The following is a 26,347-nucleotide window of genomic DNA, read 5'->3' on the forward strand; positions in this document are numbered from 1 at the left end:
TGTTTTCCAAGAACACAGCGCGTGGTTCTTGAACGCATCCCACTTACACAACACTTTCCCAACGATTGCTCCTGTAGTTCGTTGCAGAATCGCTCTGGTTTGTTGGTCCGTACAACTTCAGGACGCTCGCTCCCGTAAAAGCCATGCTTGTTTGATGTATAATACACCACACAAGTTATGTGTTTCGGTTTTTTAAAGCCCATTGTCCAAATAAAGGCAACAGCAGTTTAGTTAACCAGTCTACGTAGCGCTGGAGGGTAAACGCGTCGCTTAGTGTAACCAAGGAAACGCAAACGCAGCGTTCAGTATCAGAACTGATAGGCTAATGGCTCGATTTCATCAATAGCCCTTCGGAATCGTGTCTCTTTTGTATGACTTTCCTCTTACGATGGCTGACGACGGTCACAAAATGGCAACAAGGCGACCTGGTTCTTCCGAGTCTCACACTGAGTAAGGGATTTTATCTTCTCACCATTGTTTACGCTAAAACTCTCCAGTCCTATTTCCCATGACAAAAGTATTTTCCTCACAAATGTGCTTGCCTTTTTTTCAAAACTGTTACCCTGTTTGACCAAACTTGTAAACAGGTCCCCTGAAAGCATGGGAAGCACTGACAGGGGTGTGGATGGGTCCCCTAACTGCAGCTCAAATATGCTGCTAAGTCCCTCAAAAACAGAATATTCTAAGAGGGATATTATGATGATGCCTCCAGAGGAAAAACTCAAGCACTTTGACAGCCAAGCTCAGGCCCATGAGGACAACCAAGAGGTGGGTTTAGTGTAAGCTCCTGTGACAAATTAATAGGGTATTCATTGTTAATAGTTTGTAATTAGTCTGCACAGAAGATGTGCATTCACAACATGTCACATTGCACAAATCATATGTACGCTGCTTAGTGTCACTTATAATTATCACTGTTTACATGCACATTAGTATCCTGGTTTTGATTGAAGTCATGCTGGTGTTTATATGGAGCACAAGAAACTGGATTATTCACACCCCTTTATAAACATAATCAGCTCCATCATTTTTTCTGATCATCTATAGGCTATAGTTCCTCAACATCTCAGCCACTCCTTTACTAACTGAGGACAATCAGAAACGTAAGGCGTTTACATGTCCACTGTTTTCTATCAGTTTCCTCTCATATTCAGGTTAAGACTGTATCATTATCTGCATTAGTAAAGAAAACAGTTTTCTTCAAACAGCTTTCTTTGTCTGACTAGATAATCAAAATCCAATTCAGTTCAAATTATAGTAGTGTACCCTCATCTAAGAAACTGGAACCAGGGGATACTTGCTATTTTTGCTTGGTAAATGACCATTTAACACGTTTGTTGTGGATACATTTTTTTTGTACTCATAGAGTATTAAAATTAACTTCTCTTGGTATGGCATGTTGTATTTGATGCATGTGAGATATCAAAATACGTGATACTGACAGTTACTTTATTTTCACAGTTTGATGCTTGTATCCAGGACCTGGTGCGTTGTGTGGCTCTGACATGGCTGGTCTATGGGGAGGGACATCTGAAACTAGCCCAGGCCCACATCAGACTGGCAAAAGCATATTTCAAGCTCAAAGGTAATTTTAGAAAGACAATACTGTAAGAAGTTATTAACAGACAATCCACACTAACCCTTTGAGGGATCCGTCTACAATTCACACACCTACTGCTTTACCTCTTTTTTAATTGATAAGTGATAATTTATTTATTTTTTTTAACTATACTGTTATATACACAGGCTGGGGGCTGCAGGCCTTGGAGCACTGTGTCCTGGCCAGAGAGCTGCTGTCTGTCTGCTCCTCCTCCATCTCCTCCTTCAGAGGTGAAAAGCATGAGGTGCTAACATGTCTCTTGAGTATACACCTCACACAGGGAGGAGCTGCACTGCTTACAGCCAAATATCCTTTCCATGATATGTTTGATATACTAACATATGAGTCTGAACAGAAATCAACTCAAAATTGCCAAGTGAAAATGTCCTTGACTCTTTTCCACTCTTGAGGAGGCAGAATCCTCTTTTCTGGAGGCAGAGCATGTTCTTAAGGAGCTTCATCGACATGGTGCCATTGACCAGGAAGAGACGATAAAGACTAAACTGGAAATCTTCACTGGCCTTTGCAGGTTGAGTAGTAGGCTAAAAAAAACAAACACATTTTTGTGATACTTCTGTAATCTTTTAGTAGTAGTAGTAGGCCTACACACAAATTATGAAGTAAATCAGAGATTGTTGTAGAGCATTTGTAGCCTGTGGTGTGTGATAGCAGCTGCCACTCAGTTTGTAGCAATGCTGTCTGGTGATCAGATGATTTGCTCTATTTATTTCCTGTGACTCTTGTATCATGTTCAAGCTGAGCCAAACAACCTGGCACCATTGCAAAATGAAAGGTAACAGGTCAGGGCTCCCCAGTGAGGATTCAGAGTACAGCCTGGAGCATTTTACATAGCAACTGTTATTATATATGAACCATACTTGTTTTTCTGAAACTCCATCTCAGCAACATTAGATTATACCCCAAAGTCCCCCATTTGGGGGACTGGCAGACATAAAGAACAACCTCAGAGCCTCTACAACAGCACTAATTATGAAAGAATATAGTCATATTTTAGGCTACATCAAATTAAAGCAGAAGTAAGCGATCCGGTCGTTTTGGCTATCTTCTTGTCAGCCGATGGAGTTAGCAGTCCCCGCCCTCGTCCCTACGTCACCACATTCACGCGCATCCCTTGGCTGCACACACAGAGAGGACCGCCCCTTTATGCCGTTCTCTCTCCTCATTGGATAAAGGTTGTAGGATACAAGGAAAGTTTTCTCCTTGGCTTACTGCAGAGCAGAGTGACTGACAGACCCGTGTTTCAGACCAAACTCTCTATGTAAGTGATTGCCGCCGGAAGATATAACTATTTAAGACTTATATTAACACAAACATTTCGCTTACTTCTGCTTTAAACAGCAGAAGCTGGTCTACAACGTGTAAAAACCATGTTTATATGACCCAAACACAGCCCAAACACTACACAAACAACTAAACATCAAACTTCATGAAGCACCTCTGTGTGGACCCAATCGCCACATTTCTGGCTCGTATACTACTGTAGGCCTACATTATGCAAAATACATCAGCTACCGCTCATATGAAAGAGACAAAGATTGGGACGTTACATAGCAACCGCGGCTAACACAGAAGCTACACAGAAGCACGGCAGAGAGAAGCCAACAACGAGCAAAGTCGAGCAAACACAGACACTGCTTGGCCAAAACATGGTTGTAAATTTCCTCTTACCTTTGCTGTTTTGCCGTGAAAAGTTTGTTTTATGGGTAAATCCCATGGTAAATCCACAATATTTCCCGTTTGAACTTTGACCGGTGTTACATCTAAATCGGTCCGGGCGGGCTTTAGGAGCGGGGGAACCTTTGTGAGTGCCGCACACAACAGCCTGTGCGTCACACATTTCAGGATTTGGCTGATTCTGATTGGCTGCCAGTACTGTCAATCACATCAACATTCAACGCCTCATTCTATTGGCTCTAACGGTTCGAATGAGCTGTCAATCACTCAAATCAACCAATCCGCTGCAGAGATAGAGCCAGGCGTAACTGCAGCAGGTCAGTGTAGCTTTACGCAGAGGGACACAGAGGGCCTAGATTAGAAAGTAGTTATTTACAGATTATTTAGTCCCGGTTGATTCTTTTTCAGTTAGTTTATGCAAAGTGTGTGAAAATAAAGATTAAACAATGGTTTATAGTGGCAGGTGGTTCCAAGCTGTGCCAAAAAATTGACATTTTGGAAAGCTCGCCTGAATATTTTGTAGTAAAATCTCAATAATTTTGTACTGCTTCACTTTATCAGAATCAACCACTGCAGAGATAATGTTCATACACTGTACAATCATTTGATAGAGGTTTTGAACTTTAGCAGCATCATTCTGAAGGACACTCATCTAAAATATGATTTTTTGGGGGTCGAATATTCATTTTATTTAGTTTTTTCTGTGTGCCATCTTCATTTACTCTTCACCAGTAACACATATACTGAAATGTACACATCTCAGCAATTTCCCATTTTTTTCCCTTTACTATGACACCAAATGTATTCAAATAGACCTTGTGGTTGCAGAGATATACTCATTTTATTATGGATGCAATTTCGAGAAAAGGCCTACAAAATAGGCTTGGTTTTTAATACGTTATGTTTAAGTTTGGCCACAAGATGGCAATAGAGTCCAGCAAATTTGCATTAAATCAACCTTCTGTGTACTTTTTGGAGAGCAGAGTGTTTGTGCTGACTTAGTTACACTAGAAAAAAATGCCATCATTTCATGTTCTCTTGAAAGCAACAACTTAACAAATCAGGACTTTCCCCATGTCATTGTCCAGTCCACTCAGCAGTCTGTGTGGGTGTTTTGTAACGATGCTTACTGAGCTGCTGGCTGCAGTTTCTGCTTGTCCTCTCATACATTCACTGCTCAAGCAGAGGCACAGATGGGAGGGAAACATTTCTCCTCTTTAAGAACAACACTCCCATTTCTCTGTAAGAGCTCTGCTTTTTTTCTTTTTCTATTTATTTAGCTTTGGATCCCTCCTTAAAGGGATAGTTCAACATTTTGGCAAATTGGCCCATTGCCATAATCGCTATAGTCATAGCAGTAGGTTCGTTACCTTTAATTGTCGGTGTAAGCTATTTTTAGAACGGAGCAGCGGAGCGGCAGGCTGCTCAGAGCTACGCTATGGAGGCTAATGGAATTTCTTGGTTTCCCTCATCAAACTCATCAAATACACAATCCCAAAACTCCAAAACGCTTTCGTGGACAAGTTGTGAGCTGCACAACCACCACGCTATGAGATAATAACAGAACGTTACGAGACGGAGCCGTTTTCGAGGTAAATACAGGGTAAATACAGAGTCTGCTTGCTGAAAAATTGTCCCTGAACGCAACACGCATCAGCGGTTTTGCATGAATTTACCTCGAAAACGGCTCCGTTTCGTAACGTTCTGTTATTATCTCATAGCGTGGTGGTTGTGCAGGTCACAACTTGTCCACGAAAGCGTTTTGGAGTTTTGGGATTTTGTATTTGATGAGTTTGATGAGGGAAACCAAGAAATTCCATTAGCCTCCATAGCGTAGCTCTGAGCAGCCTGCCGCTCCGCTGCTCCGTTCTAAAAATAGCTTACACCGACAATTGAAGGTAACGAACCTACTGCTATGACTATAGCGATTATGGCAATGGGCCAATTTGCCAAAATGTTGAACTATCCCTTTAATTATTATCCTCCCTTGATTTATATAATGATTAGATATTGTTTGTTTTTTTTACATCCTTTGTATATTTGAATCTCTCTCTTAAATGCCAGCTGCTTTGTTTACTCCACACAGAGAGCTATTATCATACTATTGATTTGTTTCTACCATTAATATGTGGTTGTAACCTAATGACAGTGATAGCAGAGGTCCCAAGGATTGAACTGCATGCTTCAGAAAAGATAAAATAATTAGTTGATCATGGTGGAAGCACCAAGCACAGACAGCAAGTGCAGCAGACACCGATGGCCTCTTTGGTAAACTGTGTGGTAACATAAAAATAGCAGCCTCTTATCATAGCTTAGATTTCCGTTGGTGAAATTAGAATCACATCCAGGAAATATAAAGTATAGTCTTACCTGGATTGAGATCACCCCAATTATGTCTCTCTTTATTTTGGCCCTAATATGTCTGTTGATTTGCCATAAATACAATTAAATTAAAAAATACAATGTTCTCCATAAAAACATCTGACAGTGTTGGTAAAATTGTTTGCAAAGACTTGTAAGAAACCATTATAGTACTATTAGAAATGTTATCATTTGTATAAAACATTTCTCTTAGTTTTAGAAAGGGAAAACACATCATTATGTAAGGAAAGAGTGTTTCAGCAGGTTTGCCATCCCACATGTTTTCTGAAGTGTTTCACTCTCAGACTCAGACAGAAAGAACCCACACTATAGACAACACTCCCACAACATTAACTGTAAATTGGCCTTATCAGCAGCTGAGGTGATCTACTCTCATTGGAATCTGTAAATGATGCCATCTTGGTCTATTTCAGAGAGTCAGAGTTTGTTGACATGATGTGTGTAATTGAAAAAATGTGCAGACTCTGGCTGGTGTGTAAGCTTGCTAAATCTCTTTTGTTAGGTGATGACTAAGAATTTGGCATGCTTCTAAAGCTCTGTCAGTCAACACTGTTGTGATGGAGGGGAATGTTCCCACCAAAGCCTGGAACAATAATGTAAGCTCTACCCCCTTATAGATCCGGGTCCAAATATCCCGCTTAGTTTCAGACTCTCACTCAAGGTGTGCACTTATGATCGGCCAGATAGCATGTTTCAGTTAAAGGAGTAAAAGGTTTCCATTGATCTCATGTGTATGATGTGTTGTTTGTCTAGGTACGGCTGTTTAAGCAACTTATTGTCTTTATGTCTTTATTACCGATGTCATAAATCTAGCATTTAGGTTGACCTTTTAATACATTAAACAGTTTGTGTTGTATTTCATAAATTCCCTGGAGATAAATAATGCACTTACGTAATCTTCCATTTTTTTTGCCCAGCCTTTATTTTAATATTTATGCATCATATTAATTGAAATGGACTTGCTGTTTGCAAACTTTGTACATTTGCATCCAGAGTTTGTGCTTTTGGAGTAATTGGTCTCTCTCTCTCTCTCTCTCTCTCTCTCTCTCTCTCTCTCTCTCTCTCTCTCTCTCTCTCGCTCTCTCTTTCTCTCTCTCTCTTAGTGAAAATCTATACCCTCTTATTCCAGTAAAATTGGCTTCTGATTAGCTGGCTGAAGTAAAGTAGGAGTAAAAGCAGAAGGAATATTGAGAGAGTCACTACCCATAACCACTCAGGTGATTTAGGGTTCTGCTGCATAGCGTTTTGCTATTTACTAAATCTGCCTGAGTTACACGATAAAAAGACTCATCAGGCAAAAGGCCGTCAGTTTCAAACACCACACAGATTTCCCGGAGCCGACTGTTGTGTTTTTGACCCTCTGTTTTCACTTTGAGTTGGCTTTTCTGTATCATTTTCCAAGTGAAAGCCCAGAGCAAACTTACGTCAAGCATGTTCTGGAAACGTTTACAAAAGAGGGCTGTGTGGCTTGCCTGGCACTACATCAACAAATTCTTAATTATATTAATTCCTTGCCCTGTGGAGTCTTGGTAGATTTCTGTGGGATGTGGCATATTACCGTTTTGCCAGGAAGTGCATAAGGATGCAGAGTGAATGAGAGGATAGAGAAGCATTGTCTCTGTCTGGCCATGCAGGCAGAATGGCAGGACTCAAGCCATGCTGGAATGTACTGTAGCTGTTCTTCAGCTCCGCTGCCCTAAAAGGACTTAAGTGACTGCCTCGTGAACACTTATGGGCAGGGCACTCCTACTGTCCATCATGGCATTTTAGCGTTCATGGGAAAATTTAAAGAAATTAGCTTTGACTTTGTTTTTGTAACCTGTTCTGCCACTGAGCCAGGAATACCCAAATCCATGCTGTCTAGGGATGAGAGCATGACATAACACTGTCAAACGTAGACATCTGGTACACACACTCTGTATGTACAAACAAATGAAATGCCATGCTCTTCCAGTTGTACTGAATTGTAACTTTCATTCAGATAACGACTACACACTATAGTGTGGATGGGGGAAGATGATCTGGGAGGGGGTTTCCAATACTGCTGTGTGACAGCGTTCTAACTAGAGATTGTATACTACTGAGTTTTGTACCCTCTGAGAAAGGCCAGCCCTCTTGACTGGAGAGCTGAATTAAATTTAGAGTCCATTAGATGATTTGAAGCTGTTAGCAGAGTGGCCTGATGGATCCAGTGCCCTTGCAGTGGTTAATGCAACTATACCTCACTTTCCCCCTCGCCTGAGCTCTTATTGTATAGTAGGCGAACCCCAGCTGCTTGCAGTCTTACAGAAAGTGGCTGTCCTTTTAAAACAGCAAAGACTGTACACACATACTGTAGTAAAACCTTGGTAGCAACAGCACATGTACAGACGAGTGACGCTTTTATTATAGAAGTAGAGCTCTCAGTGTGTCTCATCAAGACCATGCTTCAGTGTTCATATTTGCATTTGTTTGTTCCTATAGGGCATCCCTGAATATAGACACCCTTGAATGATAGTTTGAACACACTGCGCTGCAGGAATTATTTGCCAGACACTGATGTGCAGTATTTAAAGTGAGGGGGAAGGTGCAGTCTAACTACGATGAGGAGACAGTTATAGACCTGTGGAAGGATGCAACAAAAAGGTTATTAAAGGGCAACACATAAGCTTTCCCTATTATAGTCAGCACTGCACTGCATGTCAGCTGCAGCCATCACCCAAAGGTATTCACCTCTCTCTTGGTTACAGATCGAGCAGGTACTTCAGTATGAGAAACAAAGCAAGTTTATGGGTTAATAATGTACACTAACAAGACGTGGTAAAAAAAAAAAAGAAAGAAAGAAAAGAAAGCGTGTTATCATGCAGAATTAATTGAAATAATGCTGTAATTTTGTTAATTCTTATTAATATAGTTTGAGCATGGTCAGCTACTAAACATGCACTGCAGATGGTTTGACTGTATTGCTGTAATCTGTCGCCTTGTGTGGCAGACCAGACTGGTAATGTTTGTCCTCTCCGCTCTATAGGATCCATAAAAGGCAGAGCAGACCAGACAAGGCCTTAACGCAGTGTGAGAGGTCTCTGCAACTGCTGAAAGACTGCGATAAACCAGAGAAGACATGCTCCGTCTATAGGGACATGGCTGCTATTGAACAGGACAGAGGTCATTTGGACAGAGCCATAGAGCATCTCTCCAAGGCAAGTGGCATATCACTTACACATCATACACAACTTCACAGCATAAACATATATAGCACCACATGAGGGCTTCTTGAGATGGCGCCAAAGCTGTGTTGTTAGGTAACGGCACTCACACCCCATATTTGTTGACATGTGATCTGTCTTATTTTACGTGGGTGTTCCTGCTAGGCTCATACCATTGCTATGAGCCACAGCCCGGAGAAGCTGGAGGGGGCTCAGATCTCCCACAGCCTGGCCCTCATCCTCTCTGCTCCAGCAGAGTCCCATCACAATGGTGAGTCTATGCACAGACGCAGGCCTGAGCAAGAGGCACAAGGGGTTAATTAGGACTTGAATCTCCCATTGTCTTCCTATATGTCACATTCTTCAAGATGGTGTTATGGAAACCAGACATATGAAAGCCTTATTGTAACAGCCTTACATGTCCAATCATGTCACTATGATTCAGTCATGTCATGTCATGCTCATGCTCAAAGCAAACGTCTGCTCCATGGTATCTATTTTAAGTGTAACATCTGGAAACTAAGAAAATGGAAAGAATTTGTGTTAAAAAAAAAAAGTTCACATATTGTTGTGATAACGTTGCAGCATGTTTTCAGGCTCAGTTAATTTGTCAATTATCTCTGTAATTTAATAGTCAATGTGCATCACTCTTCTTTTTATTTCCAGATGTGGGTGTAGACTCTGCAGGCCACTACTTTGAGCAGAGTCTGAGTGCATATAAGAACTGTGTGGGTCCACAGGATCCAGCCTTTCTCACAGTGCAGGATGATTATTGTCGTTTCCTCCTCCTCAACGGCCAGCAAGAGGTCACACACACACACGCACACACATTCCCCTTACATACATAAACATATTTGTAAGATCAGTAAGAGTCACTGAGATTTAATTCTAGCTCACCTCAAATTTTTGTTCATGCAATTTTAAGATCCATATCAGCATTGGTCAACATTTTCTGTTCAGAGAGCAGCAACATGGAAACACCCACATCTCACAGTTTGGAACTGTCGAGGGATTGCTTCCACCTGCTGATCAGGGTGTGTCTCTTTCTCTACTGATGACTTACCTATTTGTACTGTACCGTTGCAGAGATGTGTGGAGATTCAGAGAGCCTCACTTATATTGAAAAGGTCTACATTTGGTGATCTGAGTGCCGAGGTAGCAGACACCCTTCAGCTTATAGGAAGTGTGGAGATGACCGAGGGCAGGATGGTTCAGGCCCACAGGACTATGACAAAGGTAATCACACAGTACACAATGTAAACAGCACTTGTGAATATATTAGAAAGTAGTAGTTGCTGTCAACAAACATGGATGCTGTCCCTGCCAAACTATTCCGGGGGGGTGTTAATAAAAGGCCAGGAGTCAGCAGGCGTGGCCACCTACACCAGTGAGAGGCTTTTCAAAATACACACAAAGAGTCCCTGTCATGTTGAGATGAGCTATTTCCGCCATCTCTCTAAAGCTCAGTGCTATCAGAGTCGCATGCTAATCTTGGAAGGGTGCAAGGTGCAGAGCCGCCCTCCCTGGTGTAAAATATCACACAGAGTGACTTTGTGTTTCCTCACTCTGGATATAGACAGACAGATGGGCAACACAACTTTCTAACGAGATTGGCTGGTTGCCAAGCGCTGTCAATTAAAGGGGCATTGACCCCCATTAGCGTGGCATACCATTATGTCCCTTTGAAACAAAAGTGACATTCTGATGTCTTTCAGCACACGTGTTGAATAAACAGAAGCTTTTCAGCCGATTTCATGATCCTCCTTTATAGCCATTACTGCCTTACTTGAATTCTTAAAAGAGTGCTTTTGGTTTTCACGTATGTAGTCACTGCACATGTTTGACCTATGAGTTCACTTTTGCCACCCATCAAACATACTAAAATACACCGGTAAATGGGGGATTTCTTCATACTGGTAAAGGCAAGCCTGTCAGTGAAGAGGGCTGGTTGCTATGTTGTTTTGTTATGGCATCTAAGTGCAGAGGGGTCCAAGTATGACAGGGGGCATCAGGACTCAATCTCTCTACACCACATCCGTGTAGTAACCTTTCTGAAATACCCTGACACAGAACAGATGCGTCAGGTCTTCTTTTTTTTTTTCCTGTCATCATGACACCATCTGTACACAACTGAGCAACGTGTGTTTTTCCGAAGGAAAACTACCTTCTACCGTAGATCCACTCTAAACAAACACCAAGAACAATGGCACACACACACTTCACATTTCCCCCTTCCTCTGTAGTGCCCCTGAAAAAAAGGGCCTTCCATTACATCAACCCTAGCAACAGTGAAAACATCCATGAGACCAGATGGATCTGTTCCAGTTAACTGAGTGTTTTACTTTCCCCTGTGAAGAGAGAAACTTTCACTCCCCCTGTCTTTGTTTTAACAAAGTTCTCTTTACATTTTGTTGTTTGTGATGACTGCAGGAATCGCAGATGGCTTTTATCAGGACTGTTGTGTCACCATGGGGACTGGGCAATCATAACTGTGTTCGCAGTTCAAAGTTTAGACCTTTCTGGATTTTGTTAAATTATGTAACATTTTCTGATGTCATAGAGCTCTCATTTGATTGGACCAAACTAAATGTCAACTGAATGGAAAACGACTCAGGCTGCGTCTTAAACTCAGAGTTAACTTCAGATCGCTGGGTGGTGAGTTTAGAGTTCTTGTAATAAATCTTGCAGATCCTCCTTGTTGACCTGACACTTAGAGTGGTCAGCACAGGTGTTATCTAAACCTTGGACTGCTACAGGGGTTATTTTGGGATGTTTAGTGCATTCACATGTTGCTAGGAAGTGTTTATTCCCCTCTGAGTATGAGTTGCACCTCTCATCTTCCACCAACCATCTATTACCATTATTTTTATTTTTAATTTTAGTGCCTGGAAATCCAAAGTTGGATACATGGTCCCCAGCATAAGGAGACAAAAGCTACACAAAAAGCTGTGGACATGCTGGCCCGGTAAATCTGTTTCATCTTTTATTCACTGGTACTTTATCTCAATACATTTGGTTCTCCCACACACACACACACACACACACACACACACACACACACACACACACACACACACACACACACACACATTTGCCAGCTTACCTTTTTCACTAAATGTTTTAATACATTTCAAGTAGATTTATTGATTTGTTAAATGGTACAGTGAATTTGAAATCAAAACAAAACTGAATTTTATTGAGTAAAGCCTGTGTATCTACGATGTAACCAAGTACTGTATGTCCTGCAGGGCACCAGCAGTGGCTGAGAGGCTACAGAGACAAGGTGGAAGAAAAACAAAACGTCATATGTTTCCAGTTGCACCTTCAGGCCACGATGGAAATTCCATGTCAGGCTGACTTTTCTTTTTACATCCCACATTTTGGACCAAGAACTACTGATCCTTTTGTTTTGTTTTTGTTTGTTTGTTTTTTAATCTATTTCTTTTCCATAAAACATGTCTGTGTATTAGACTGTACAGGCAACACCTTTGTGACATTGGCTTCTCAGTACTCTCACGATAATCATTGAAGAAAAACTCACACACAGAAAACATACCCACAATAGGTTTTAATTGTGTTAAGATATGAATCAATTTCCAAGTAAGGGCTGGAACCACCTTCAACCAAAGCAGTAATGTTATTTGTTCAGTAGAAATCATCATGTCAATAAAAGCAATAATGTTGGGCTATCCATAGTGTCTAACTCTTATTTAACACTCTTTGAACTTTCTTTATACATCATACATAACAATGTTTATGCTATGAAATGGCACGTGGCATCCAGATTACAATGTATACACACCAAACAAAGACTCCTTCATTTAAGTGCACTGATGTGTGTTTTTGTTTAATTGCAGGTGGTGAAGTGTATGGAAATATGCTTTATGGGCACTTTAAAGCTAAACAATATTTTAACTGATTTTGAACAATTTTGTTGATTTCTAACAACAAATATATTTCTAAAGCATGGCATTCACACTAAACATTGTAATTCTGCACATTGTTTCAACCGGATAATGCAAAAAAAAAAAAGTATTTTTGTGAAGACACTGTTCAGTGGTTGCAAAGTGTTCATCAGTACAGCCACTAACACAAAATGCGTAACCAGTGTAACCAGGCCATAAACACAGTGAACTGTTTCTGCCTCTCCAACTAGTACACAACACAACAAACCCTAGTGAACACTTGATGCCACTAAGCTGATGATCCAAAAATAGTCACAGCCATGTACACACTCTTATGTCAGAGTAAAGGTTCCTCAATTCCTCAAGCCAACACACACTGTGATAACCAACAAATGTGGACAAGCAAAAGGTGTTCTGACACCATATACATCAAACCCAGATGTGATTATATTTTTCTTTCACAACATTATCTCTGCATCCTGAATTTATTTAGATTATACTACTTGTTTTTCCTTCTGTCATCTTACTGTTAGCTTTTCAAATTTCAAACAACTCTGGAAACAACCCTTCTCTGGAGTTACAAATGGTATAAATGCACCATTTAAAATTCCAAACTCAATCACAAAACTGGAAATGGTAATGACACACGTAAAGAAACAAACATTTTTCACATTGATTACATTGAGATTGTAAACCACATGTGGTTGCATAATGGGCAGTTCTTTTTTCTGATCATTCAAAATGTGTTATGTGCCATTTAGTTGTGAGTAAAGTTAAATAATTTCACAATACCAAACTTTGTGAGCCACTTTTAAGTGTCACCTTTACTTGTTCTACACCTTGACTTTAGCATTCAAAACCTCCAAAATCTCATGCGACAAATTACCATCCTTTGCATCACTCCCCCATACCGTCAGTTACAAGCTGAACTATTCTGTTAACACTAGTGACTACTCCTTAAAAAAAACCTTTGTCTTCCAGAATGCAGTATATAAGTCTCTAATGTGATTCCATTTAGTAGCAGTGCCTGAGACAAAAGAAAAATGAAAGGTCCATTCTGCAAACGGTGCACAGCACCTCATAACTCCAACTGTCATATATTGGTATGCACAAAATCTTGATTAAGTAGAAGTAACACCATGGTAGACAGAGCCACGGTGTGTTTGTTTGTTGGGTTGATGGTGTGTTGGAAACTGCAGAACAGGCTGTTTAAGCTGAACAGCACAGGTTAGTACAAAAATAGAGAAATCTAGAGAGTAAACAAGACAGTCTTAAGATCAACCGCAAGCTATAGAAGGATTACACAAACCAGCGCAACACTCCATCAGTATGAACTACATTAAGAAATTGCTACAATTATGTTATAATCCTTATAATTTAAGCTTGCTCATATTAGTTGGCATTGAGTATTCTTAATGCTGCCACAATGAATATCAATAAAATATGTATTAATCTGGAAAAAGAAGTTGCAGTGCAGGTGCAGTTAGGTGCATTAGGTTGTAACACACTCTAAATGGGGAAAGTAAATGAGCATACCAAAATCAGTTAGCTATATAATGTTATACTGCAAGAATTACAGCATCATTACAGTGTCTACAATCACCATTAACGCCAAATGTGATTAAGTGCTGCATCGGAACAACCTCTGTATGTGCACAAATGATGCATTGGCAAGCTCTGGGATTTAAAATTTTTCTAACAAATTCTTTCTCACTCATCTTCAGGACTTTCAAGGAAAATTGTTGCAACTTTTTTCTCTTCAGAAACCTTCACTTGGGTCTCAGGGATTTGGGATTGCAGCTCTTGGTTTGGGGCCGCCTCAGAACGGCTGCTCTGTACATCCATCTGGAAGGTGAAGGACTTCTCTGACGGCCCCAGTTTGATATGTTTCTCAGTGATTTCAGACACAGATTGAGCAACATCCTCTTCTTTGGTGACTTTGTAGCTGTATCCTCCTGCCCCACCCTGGAAGGCTTTCTCAAGCCCTAGGTTAGATGACCTGAGAGCTGCCATGATCTGCTCATCAGACAGATCCTCCTCTGTTTCCAGCAGGCCTGAGTCCTCCAGAGTTTGAGAGACATTTAGCTCAGCAACTATAGTCATGGTGCCATTGTCAGTTGACTGCTGCACTTTTTTGACAGCCACATTCTGTGAACTTTCACCGCTCACTTTTGAGAGGAAAGCCAATTCCTCCCTCAGTGGACCCGAAACTGAGCTTTGTATCTTTTCTAGAGCTCCCTTCAACTGCTCTTTGGGGTCCAAAGTGTCCTCTCTCAGGAACCCAAGCACTGATTCCTGGACGACGGGGGAAACACGAACCTCCTCTTCAATGATGCACTCTGGAAAACTCTCCTTAACAAACGAGCGATCACCTGGCGTGAACTTGTACTCGTCACTTTCCTCTACAATCACTCTTTTCAGTGGCAGACTCTCATCTTGGTAATACCGCTCATCTGACAAGTCATCCACGACACCGTAATGGCCGTACGAGGTAATGCCACCACCCTCCTCGGGTTCAGAAAGATTATCATCTGGTGTTGAGACATAATATTCATGAGGCTCTTGGTCATGGGAGAAATATGAAGATTCACTCTGTCTAGAGACCTCTTCAACATGAACAGATCCACCTTTGGAGTGATCTGCATCTCCCATGGAAGTCTTCGTGACATCATCGTCACTCCTCTGAACCTGAACATCATGAGGGACATTTTCTAGCTCTTCAATTTGGAAATATGTTGATGAGGGCTCATAAAAAGTAGATCTGGACTGGTGTTCAACCTCAATCTCCTCATCACTGAAAGAGTCGACTGGTTCCTCGATGATTTCTACGTTGACAGACTTATTTTGCAGGTTCTCAGCTCCCTGAAGGCCACTGAGCAAATCCTTGATCATGCTTCCTGTTGCTGTGTCCTTGATGTCCTGCAGTGACACTTTCTTCACACCTTGGCTCAGGAGTTCTTCCAGGGCAGAGTCCTCAGAAATATCCAGCTCTTCCTCCATTTTGGACTCCAGCACGATCTGTGTCTTGGTGCTGCCATCCTCCTGCTGAGTTTTCTCCACATGATATACAATCTTGGATTCTCCAGATGAGCAAGGCTTAGCTTCCATACCTGCTGGCCTCATCACTTTCTCAATGATCTCTTCTACAGACACAGAGTCTAATATCTTCTTCTCACTTGGCCCTGTTCTCTCTTTGTCCTTGAGCTCGCCGTCATAAACATGACCTGTGTCTGTTTCATCTGACAGTTGCTTTTTGCTTTCTGTCTCTGTTTTCACACTCAGGCTCATCATTGGCGGGGACACCACTCTCACTGATTTGGTCTCAGCAGTGGAGGACTTGATGGGACTGATCTTCTCCTCCGCCAGAGAGACCCGTTTGGTTTTCACAGTTTTCTCCTCTCCTGTTGCTTTCTGCACAACCTGACTCACATGGCTTTCCCTCTGGACTGTTTGTTTATCTTTGGCAGCTGTGGCAGCAGTGGTAGTAGCAGGGGCGGAAGCAGCAGCCCGAGCTTTGGCAAATGAGATCATGTCCCTTCTGGATTCAGGACTCTGATAACGAGATTTGCCTGCAACTGAAATGGGAATGACCCTGGAGGGGCTTATGGACCCAGAGGGAGGCACGGGGGATCTTCTCAGGCTCGACGTTGGCGCCGTGTACCTGACATCCATATGTTGTCTGGTGGTTAAGGTGGAAGCTCTTGGTTTGTAGGGTTGGGCTGGCATCTTGATATCTAAGGCCGAGAAGTAATTAGCATAAATAATTACTTCATGCATTGACATGTCATAAGTAGTCAGATCTCCTTACATCTAAAACAAATCAATTGTTCAGTGTGGCTAAATATGTGGACATATACTCACATTTAACACCAGTTTTAAAGAGTTTTCTTGTGATTAATGTGTCAATATTAACAAATAAGTTGATACCGGTCAATACAATACCTATTATTCTTTCTCTCTGATGCTGACCCACTCTCCTTTGGGCATCTTGCAGACCCACTCTTTCACCCTCCAGGAGAGCCCTGAACAAAGAATAAACAAAATATTTAGACAAAGGCACATATGTCATTACGACCACTACTTATCCCCCTATTTAAATCTAATTATTTTTCACTCACACACAGAAAATAAAATATAAATACCTCAGAAGATGGTGTACATCTTTCAGCTCTTCCATCTCAAGTCTCTCAAACTAAACGCAACAGGCTTACAAGACGATATGAGCCCCGGACCTGACCATATAGGGTAGCAATCATCAAAAACACAACAAGCCAGAGTCATGCCATAAAGACCATGTAGTAATTTCGTTAAGAAAGCTCACCTTTCCTCAGCCATGTTTCACCATACAAACAAGAGCAAAGCAAAGTCCATCATAAGGGAACAACCTCTCCTGAGACTGTCTTCCGAAAGACTGACCTAAAAATACAATGTGGGGCTGTCCACACATGTCCTTGTGAATCCTGCAGAAGCCGACTCCTGACAGAAACACATGCCATGGCCACGTCTCTGAGCAAACATTCTGCATATTCCAAATATTCAAAACAAACCAGATGTGCCAGTAGAGAACCTGCCATATACAGAAATAATGGAGTGGTAGCCTTCAACAGACAACTTCCTTGGAATTAGCTTAATACTAATAAAATATTGGGCAACATGTGAGCTGTAAACTGTTTAGATATTCTGACAAATGAAGTTAGAGTTGATAATGGTATGATGTTTCAAATAATAACTCAAGAAAAAACAACCAGATATAACCTTGTAACATGAAATTCAGTGTGTTTGTTCAACCAATAAATAAATAAATAACTTTTCCTTTCAGTAAGAATAGTCTGTATAAGTGACCACGTGTGATATGGCTGTTTGGAGCATGACAACCGGACATGCAATTACAAGGTATGAAATGCCAGATATTATTTGTTTTGCATCGACACTTAAAATAAACCACAGTTTGAAAGTTTGAACATCTCTGTTAGATGTGTATACAAGTATTTATATGATAGTAAACCTGGGTTACTGCTTTTCAGTTTATCTGTCGAGGCACAAGTGTTCAGATCAGAGCACTTAGTGCCAAGACCAACTAGAAGCAAGATTTGTTCCAGTGCATTTGATGGAATAGCTTATTAAGCTAAGAGTACTTGAGGCAGCAGGGGCTGCTTTGGACAATAATCTCTTGTTGAAAGCATGTAAATGTCACCGCAAAAAGCGGATGCACTGTACCTTTCAAAACTCATTTGCAACGCCTGTGCTATTCCCTACAAAGGCAGATCAAAATGACTGCTAGGTTGTTGTTGTTGTTTTACCCATGGTGATAACTGATTTAAGTCTCTTGACTGGACAACTGACAGAACAAATCAGCTCATCACCTGTAGGAGGCCACCTCCATGCCCAGATCCATCTTAACCTGGAGAAGGTGCTGATGTTCTCGCATCTTTTCTTCTATGGTGTTGGCCATTGCGTTCCTCTCGTGCTCCAGCTGGTCAATAATCATCTGGGGTGGTGAAAATAAAAAGCACAGACAAAAACAGAAGAGACGTTTTCACTTTTCACATAGTTTAATTTTACAGGTCTACAACCCGTCCATTGGGTATTAAAATGTTTATTTTTTTTGTTTATTCCAGCAGTTTAACTGAAAATACAGCGAGCATTTGGCTTCCTCGTTAACCATAGAGTGTGTAACCTCATTTTATTTTATAGCTGCCTGCAGAGTTGTTAACTAATGTGAATTGTTTTTTTCTGTGTTTCAGTCCCTGTTGCTTATATTTGTTTACCTATATTCATCATACAGACAATATAATGAATTCAAATGTTGAACTTGGCCTTAAACTGTGACAAATGTGCCTTTGTTGCAATACTGGAGGCAGCACCACTCTGTAGAGCAAGTACAGTCATTTGTAGCTGGCTGACCTGCTTGGTGCTCCATCTTTAGGAAGGCTAATAAGGATTTCTCAGTCTGACAGCTAATTGGTTTAAGTGGCTCCTGTAATCTAGCAGCAACAAAGTCCTGGGGAGGCAGTGTCTCGTTCGCCCACTGAAGCTGTTCAATCCTTTTATTCTGAGGTCAAATGTTGCACACGATAAATGCTTTTAACAGTAATCAGAACACCAACTTGTCAGGCACCACTTTAACGCTGGTGATGTCATTATGAGGTGGAGGAGGGACATTCATTTCAGAGCCATCATCCACTACTCTTAAAGGCTTTTAGGCCAAGGAGAGGTTAGTTACTGGATGTCACACACCCCAGGTATTCCTCTTATATATTTCAGCCTTGATATGTGATAATATAATAATAGTATTCATGATATTTTGCATGACAGCCGCAGCTTCCTCGGTGCCTTTAAAGACAGTGGGTGTGGCACGTACGAGAGGGAGTAGCCGCTCTCATCGCCCAGCAGTGGGATCAACGGGAGATTATACTGTTTTCTAATTTGTATTTAGATGCTTCATAAAAAACACACATTCAGATGGAACAGTTTCTTGTGATATTGATTTTACTCTCTCTACCCTCTCACCTGATATCCACCCAAGTCCATTTGGAATTTGTCCTGCATGTGCATCAGTTGCTCCTCCAGACGCATCTGAATATGCCCTTGTTTTTCCGCCTCCGTGCGTAATTTGTCCAACTCTGAAGCGTACAGCATCTTCTCCCTCTGCAGCTCATTCAGCATGGTCTGGTCCGCTTTGATCTCCTGCTCCATCTCCTCCACCTTCCTCTGATACATTTCAAAAGTCTCTGTCCAACCCTCGGACATACCCCGGGCGTACTCTTGCACCTCTTCCATGGAGACCGTCGGGGGCCCGTGGTAAGTTTGCGTAAGGATGGGCACCACCCGGGCCTCCACCTGACGCCGGAGATGGTCCATCTCTTGAATGTGCGCACCCTCCAAACGCTTATACTCGGTCTGTAGCTGATATAAACGCTTCTCCAGGTCACTGTTGGTCTTGTGGGCGACGTGCAGCTCCTTCTCACAGCCTTTCAGCTCGCCACTGATGTCCCTGCACACACCGGTCTGTTCGCTGCACAGGGACTGGACCATCTGCAGCTCCCTCCATAGTTTCTCTCTCTCCATCTCGGCCTGGGACTTCTCCATCGACAGCTGCCCCACCATTCTCCTCAGGTCCCGCATCTCTGCCTTGTACTTGGGCTCCCACTCCGCTGTCTTCTTTTGCCTCAGTTTATTTATCTCGACGATAAGATGCGCATTTTCCTGCTCCAGCTGCTTCGTCCTGGAGAGGTACTGGGCAAGTCTGCTGTTGAGCTCCTGGAGCTGTTGTTTTTCGCTGTCAAAAGTTCTCTTGAAAGGCAACATCGTGACATCTAACAGTAATATCAAGGATCGTTTGTAATGCTGTCCAGTCTGGATCGGGCTAATTTTAAGGAGACGAGCTGCCTGGTGTCAAATGCGTCTGTTGGGCCCAACTGCGATGTAATTTGCGATCAGTGCCCTTTGACAAGTGCAGGAGGAGGAGGGCGTGTCCTGCCTCACAGGATCGTCCCAGCCCGTGTCCCTGGCAGATGTGATGATGCATTTAGGTGCAGTCTGAAATATTGTGGTAAACACAACTGAGACTGAACTAAAAATTAAACCTTTTTGCTGAAAATATAGCACAGCGAACGATGGATCCAGCCGAACTTACTTTTTTCCCCAACGAAATCTAATGTGTTGTTTCATTGCGTGCAGCTTAAAAATTTAACCTCATCACTTTTAAAATCTTGTAGCCTACTTTATGCTACACTATTTTCCAGACATTTTAGCTTACTTATGTTGCAAATTTCACGTTCAAAACTTTGTCAGTATAATCATGTAGAAGTAGGAATAAATATTATTCTGTTTAGAACTATATTGCTATCCTTTCCATGTAGGCTACATTTTTCTGGTAATGTTCATTTACTCTTAGGTAACATGTTGAATGGGAGATTTATAATGGTTTACATCTGGGTATTGACAGGACTTAGGCTACAGCCTCTTTAATCATTATGTGATGTAGAAAAAGCACAGTGTTTCTTCATCAGACAATTGAAAAACAAAATAGCTATTCTTGGGTTATTAAGTATTGCCGGTTTTATTTTATTCCAAAATTGGCCCCTGACATCAATATTGTTTTTGTTGTTGTTTTTTGTTAGAAATTGTAATTTTATTGATTAAGTTGGTCTATACAAAGTAGGCTCTCAATCTGGTTGTGATGAGATGCTCAAGACTTGGACTTGTCAATTGGTTGTCGAATTTACCGCAGGCGCCTGAATGCATCACTTCCTCACCCTGCCACAGTATTTCTTTGTGGGAAATAGCTCCGCCAAGTGGACAAAGAGGTGAACGACAGGACCGGGGCTTGTTTTTCACTATCCTGACCTGACATGAACCCACCTGTTCTCACTGAAACCAGAGTAAACGTCACTGCAGCATGAGTGGAGACGAAACTGTGGTCATTACTGGTACAGAAACGCGTGTTTAGTCACGAACACACGAACTCTACTGGTCTTTATTTATTTTCAGGTGGGATTTCTTATCTTTTCTAGGGTTTGGACCTTTTCGACAGTTCTTGGTGAACCCGAGCTGGAAAGCAGCCCAGGTAATGTTTGGGAACTAAACACCGGTCAGTGCTGAAAGTCCGAGGCCATAAAAGTAAAATATCTGAATATTTGATTTATTATAGGGGTTGAAGTTGGTCGGACTGGGAAAGAGGACTGATGTTTACATTAAAGAGGTGCCAGTGGCTTATACTAAAGCTGAGCAAATCATTGCTGATATTTGGCAAACCTTGAAACCAAAGGTAAAATATGACTATGACTGTAGCCAGACACTTAAATCAAACTGCAAACTTATTGATTCTGAATATTCTATTACGGTTTTTTGCTCAACTGTTCAATTATAGGTGGGTGATTATTTTATTTTCCAAAATATAGGCCTATATGCTGCTTCAAAGAACAATTCAGGAGTAGATAACAAAACTTGTACTTTAGCTAATTTAACACCAGAATCAAACCATAAATAACGACAATCTGTTTATTTCTTATAGCAAGATGCCCATGAGCCTGTAAAAACTTTGTGTTTGTTCCAGTTTGCAGTGCATCTGGGCATAGCTAGAGGCTCCAGTGTCGTCATTTTGGAGCAAACAGGGAAGAACAGTGGCTACAGAGACAGAGATGTGTGTTGTTTCTGTCCTGAAAGTCACTGCTGTGTGGATGGAGGACCTGAGAAACTCTGCTCTGTCGTCAACATGAGTGCTGTGTCCAAACAGTTCAGAAAAGCAGGGATGGAGGTGATTCATTCAAGAGATGCTGGCAGGTAGGCTTCTGCTTCTGCTCTGTGGAGAGGAGACGCACTCTCAGCATCACTATGAGATCATGCTTTCTGTCGTCTTCTCAGGTACCTGTGTGACTTTGTCTATTACTGCTCCCTGTATCACGGGCAGGGGAGGGCAGCCCTCATCCACATACCCACGTCTGGCAGCCTGGCCTCAACTGACAGACTGGTACCTCTGCTGCAGACCATCATTCAGACCATGCTCACCCAGCTGGGCCACCCTTCAGAAACAGCACGAGGAGACGAGCAGTCGCACTCTGGTAGACCTTCTAGTAAAGCCATGTCACAGCAGCACACAGGGAGACACCACATCACTGAATGACGTGGATCAAAAAGCATGTCTTCAGAGGGAATCAAGTAGAACAAGCAGTCAAAGTTCTCATTCATTTATTTATTCAAAATTTCAGAAGAAAAAGAAAATACAAGAAATTCTCAGATACACATTTGGAAGATGGCATGTCAAAAATACACCATCCCAGCTATAGGTGTGAAAAAACTTTGAGGCCTCAGATATAGAGTTTGAAAGAAGACAAGTCTAGTGAAAGGTTTTTGATTATTTCGTTCCCCCAATCTGGTAATGAACACAGATTTTGTGAAAGTATTATAGTAAGATAATAGCAGTAGACCAAGGCCCGCTCAGAAGGTGTAGGAATGCAAATCATAAAGACAGAGGCATGATAATGATAAACCTCAAACTTATTATTGCAGTTTGAATGCACTGACGCATCCTCCATAAACCTGAGGTTTGCATGAAGAACATTTGGAAGAATAAAAATGATTAAATGAATATGTTGAATGTTTTCTAGTAAGTGACTCTGTATTTATGCTGAAAATCTGGTAATGCAAAAAAAAAAAAAGCAACTAGTGTGAAGCTGTAAACGTAGGCCTATCATTTTTTGTTTATTTATTTCTATTAATGTCGTTTACTCTTCACTGTGTCTACCCGTAATCTATGCAACATCCCTGTCCTGTATACTATGTCCACATATTTGCTTAAATGCTGTAGTTTGTGACAGGTTTGGGATCTAATGGTTTCCAGTAATTCAACAGCAATTCACCTCACAACAGGTCAATGTATAACGTCTACTACCAGAATTGAAAAGCTGAAGTTATATAAGAAATATTTACCATTACATACATCCAAACTGGAAAAAAAACAAAACATAAATGCACAGATATGTTAAGTAACTACACATGATGTTTGCTTGTCAGTGGTGATTTCTGTACCAATGTAATTCAGCAGCACTCGCACTGTTTTTCAACCAAGAGACTGTTCACTCTTTGATTGCTATTCTTTTCAATAGTGCACAGATATAATGCTAAAGAAGAACCAAGATTGAGCACCCAGATTTCACATTAGAAATTACCAAGTGGCCATTTATTATTAGCATTGTTATTGCTTTTGCATTTATTTCAACACCAATTTGATTTTATGGCCTCCGGCTCAGAAGCCCTTGCGTTCATGCAGCCACTTTGAGTAAAAAAGTAGAAGTGAGGTTGTTGTTTTTTTTTAAGCTTTGGGATGTAACAGCTCCGTTGCCACCTTTAAACTCAACATTTGTGAGGACAGAATTAAGATCCACTGAGGCAACAGTATTTTTGAACCAGCAGCATAACTGTGAGTAGCAGTACAACAGGCCAGAAAAGGTGTGTAGAGTTTAAAATGATCACTGAAGAGATTCACCCTGATGATAGTGGAAATGAGCACTAGAGCTAGAAGGTCATAGCATTCAGCAGGTAGACTTGGACAGAGAGGATAATGGCGTTTACATCGCCATAAAGAGGGGTACAACAACAACAAAAAAGATCAAATCTAATAGTCTTAGTGACAAGAACAAAGTTTTTTCTGCTGCTTTGACTGAACATCAACTGACAAACTGCTGAAGTTGTTCATTTAGGCCTGAAGGTAGAAACATGTAGGAGGTGGAGTTGCTGCTATCTCTATAAAGGTTTTTTGTTTTGTGTAGAAAGTACAGAAATATCTTTTATTACATTCACAGTACAGATCCATATTTATAACTCAATGTATTTATTTTTTTTCTTTAACAGTGTGGTCTGGATGTTTGGAATAAACTTAAGTTGCTGAAAATGTGGAGCTGTGCTGTAACCTTGCATCATTACAGGCTGCAGGTGAACAGCAAATACATTATTTTTCTTTTAAATCGATAAAACATTTCCCTTTTTTAAATATTCCTCATGATAACCGTTTAGACTTCTATATAAATGCATTTTAGATGAGAAAAATGAAGGTTGGTCTGTCTATTGAGGATTTTGAGGTTGTGGCAATAGGTTTGGAGTCGGTGGAGATGGAATGTGTGATGTTGATGCTGTGCCCCGGCCTCTTGTGTTATCGCCTGCTGTACCGCACCTGCTCTAAACTAACCCAGTTGAATTAAGAGTGTAAATTTAAATGTTATATTTCAAACATATGCAATAATATAAACCAGTTGAGGCCGCAGCACACAGTCCTTTCTTATGTATGCTCAGAGGAAGAAATGTAGGTTATGCAAATCACTGGGCCAGAAATTGGTGGACTGAACTCACAACACCTAAATTCCATCTCCTGTCCTAGTTCGCTTTGTGAGGTTTGTCTAGATCCCTGTGGGTTTTATCCAGGTGATGAGGTTTCTGTATAGACTAATGAGAAAGAGTGAGATGTACTTGTTTTCCATATGTATACATATATTTAAAAAGAGTGAGGTAGATATATACTTGAAGGAGAAAAAAAGGTTGTTGTTTTTTAAGTCCCCCAGTCATGACACCAAAGAAAATACATACAAAAAATCCAACTTTATACTGAATCATGGGGCATTTATACAGTGATTTAAACTGATATCACAAAAGGAAAATAAAAAAATAAATAAATAACACTCCTACAGAAAAAAACTTCAAAAGAGGGGAAAAAAAAATCTCCAGGCAATATTTTTTAAAAGATGAGGAGAATCCTTCAAAACACTTTCACTGTTCAGCCTCTATTTTTAAGACCTTTTCCATTCATGACATTGAAGTGTGTTCCCTTCCCTGGACTTTAACCCATCCTTAATTTGGTTTTTCAGAAGCTGTGATTATGAAGACAAACAATAAGACCTGTTCTCGTGTTGAAGAAGTATTAACATTAACAGAGGTGACGTTGTATTGCGCTTTGTTGAAGTAATAAAAACAACAAAATTTAAAAAAAAAAAAAAAAAAAAAAGGTGGGGATGGGGCAGATTTTGAGTGACTGAAAGATGGTTGGCATGGTTAAGGCAAACAAGACACAACCCAATTAGCCCTATTGATCTGAGACGAGGCAAGGAAATGGATGGGTTAAAATACCAGATCTAGTATAAGAGGAAATATCTTGTATAGTGGAACTAATCCTGACTTCAAAAAAAGGAGGCACCGGGGGGGGAAACGGGTACAGTTTGTTGAAGAGGTCAGAGAGGGGGGAAGGAAAGAGGGCACTATTGGACTCAACAAAACATGACGACGATGATTATGATGATGATGATGATGATGATGGTGGTGGAGGCGTGGGGAGGGGGGTTACAAGGTGAGACAAGTAGAGGACGATCATGAGAATGTGTGGAGAAAGCAAAGCCTTTACTTTGACCTGAGATTGAGTCGCACCTAGAGGACAACACTAGGCGCAGTGCGAGACGACAAGTACAAAAAGGGTGCAGAAAGTACACGCTCACACATCGAGCTAAGGTGTCCATTCCAAATAATAATATTAATAATAATATTAATATTAATAATGATAATGATAATAATATAGACATCCACAAAACAAATAAAGAAACATTTCATAACAATAAAAGGCAATGAACAAAATGTAGTGTTACAGAAAAACCTTTTTGGGTAACAGAAAAAAAAAAGTTTTTATATCTAAATCATCTTATTTTTTGTGGTTTTATTTTCATTTTATTTTTTTAAACAGAGTTTGAAGATATAAGAAATGGACTGTAGTGGAGACCATAAAATACCAAACCTGAAGGATTCCTTTATATATAACATCCAAAAGAGAAAAAGAATAAAATAGCAGCTTTGTTCTGTACAGACATAGAGGCAAACATTTTTGAACCGTAAAAAGGTTTTTAAAAAGTGACAAAATCAATGATGTGTATAAAAATGATCCTGCAGTCTAAAATACAACTGTAAGACCTTTACATGTTTGAAATGTAGAGAAACTAATGACTATTTTAAAGAGACCTGCTTGTGACTTAAAAGTTGTCTCTAGGCTACTAAAATCGTTACCGATCCAACACCCTCTCATTTTTCTGTCTCAGGTCTCAGAC

General features: G+C 40.8%; 3 protein-coding genes across 5 annotated transcripts; 2 read left to right on the forward strand and 1 right to left on the reverse strand.

Annotated features, from left to right (window-relative positions):
• The first annotated feature begins 97 nt into the window (after positions 1-97).
• ttc23 (tetratricopeptide repeat domain 23) lies at positions 98-12,553 on the forward strand. Of its 2 annotated transcripts, none has more exons than XM_085779243.1 (11): positions 98-450; positions 588-768; positions 1,462-1,585; positions 1,747-1,906; positions 2,004-2,129; positions 8,685-8,856; positions 9,028-9,133; positions 9,529-9,668; positions 9,949-10,098; positions 11,745-11,827; positions 12,111-12,553. In XM_085779243.1, exons 1-11 carry the CDS (start codon positions 389-391, stop codon positions 12,217-12,219), a joined length of 1,413 nt encoding a protein of 470 aa, XP_085635369.1. In that variant the 5' UTR covers positions 98-388; the 3' UTR covers positions 12,220-12,553. The 2 variants fall into 2 exon arrangements, with proteins under 2 accessions (XP_085635369.1, XP_085635370.1); XM_085779244.1 differs by having other exon boundaries at positions 9,541-9,668.
• Positions 12,554-14,450: 1,897 nt separating this feature from the next.
• synm (synemin, intermediate filament protein) lies at positions 14,451-20,189 on the reverse strand. Its single transcript, XM_085779242.1, has 4 exons — positions 19,278-20,189; positions 18,131-18,255; positions 16,710-16,789; positions 14,451-16,501 (listed from the first exon to the last, which is right to left on the reverse strand). Exons 1-4 carry the CDS (start codon positions 20,073-20,075, stop codon positions 14,478-14,480), a joined length of 3,027 nt encoding a protein of 1,008 aa, XP_085635368.1. The 5' UTR covers positions 20,076-20,189; the 3' UTR covers positions 14,451-14,477.
• A 926-nt stretch (positions 20,190-21,115) lies between these two features.
• Positions 21,116-24,950, forward strand: pgpep1l (pyroglutamyl-peptidase I like). Of its 2 annotated transcripts, XM_085779247.1 has the most exons (5): positions 21,116-21,199; positions 21,284-21,336; positions 21,421-21,537; positions 21,826-22,052; positions 22,134-24,950. In XM_085779247.1, the coding sequence occupies exons 1-5, from the start codon at positions 21,169-21,171 to the stop codon at positions 22,390-22,392; spliced, it is 687 nt and encodes a 228-aa protein (XP_085635373.1). In that variant the 5' UTR covers positions 21,116-21,168; the 3' UTR covers positions 22,393-24,950. The 2 variants fall into 2 exon arrangements, with proteins under 2 accessions (XP_085635373.1, XP_085635374.1); XM_085779248.1 differs by lacking the exon at positions 21,421-21,537 and having other exon boundaries at positions 21,128-21,199; positions 22,134-24,163.
• Positions 24,951-26,347: the final 1,397 nt, after the last annotated feature.

This window comes from Trachurus japonicus, chromosome 6, assembly GCF_045865225.1.
Source record: "Trachurus japonicus isolate A0001 chromosome 6, Traja_1.0".
Taxonomy (NCBI): domain Eukaryota; kingdom Metazoa; phylum Chordata; class Actinopteri; order Carangiformes; family Carangidae; genus Trachurus; species Trachurus japonicus.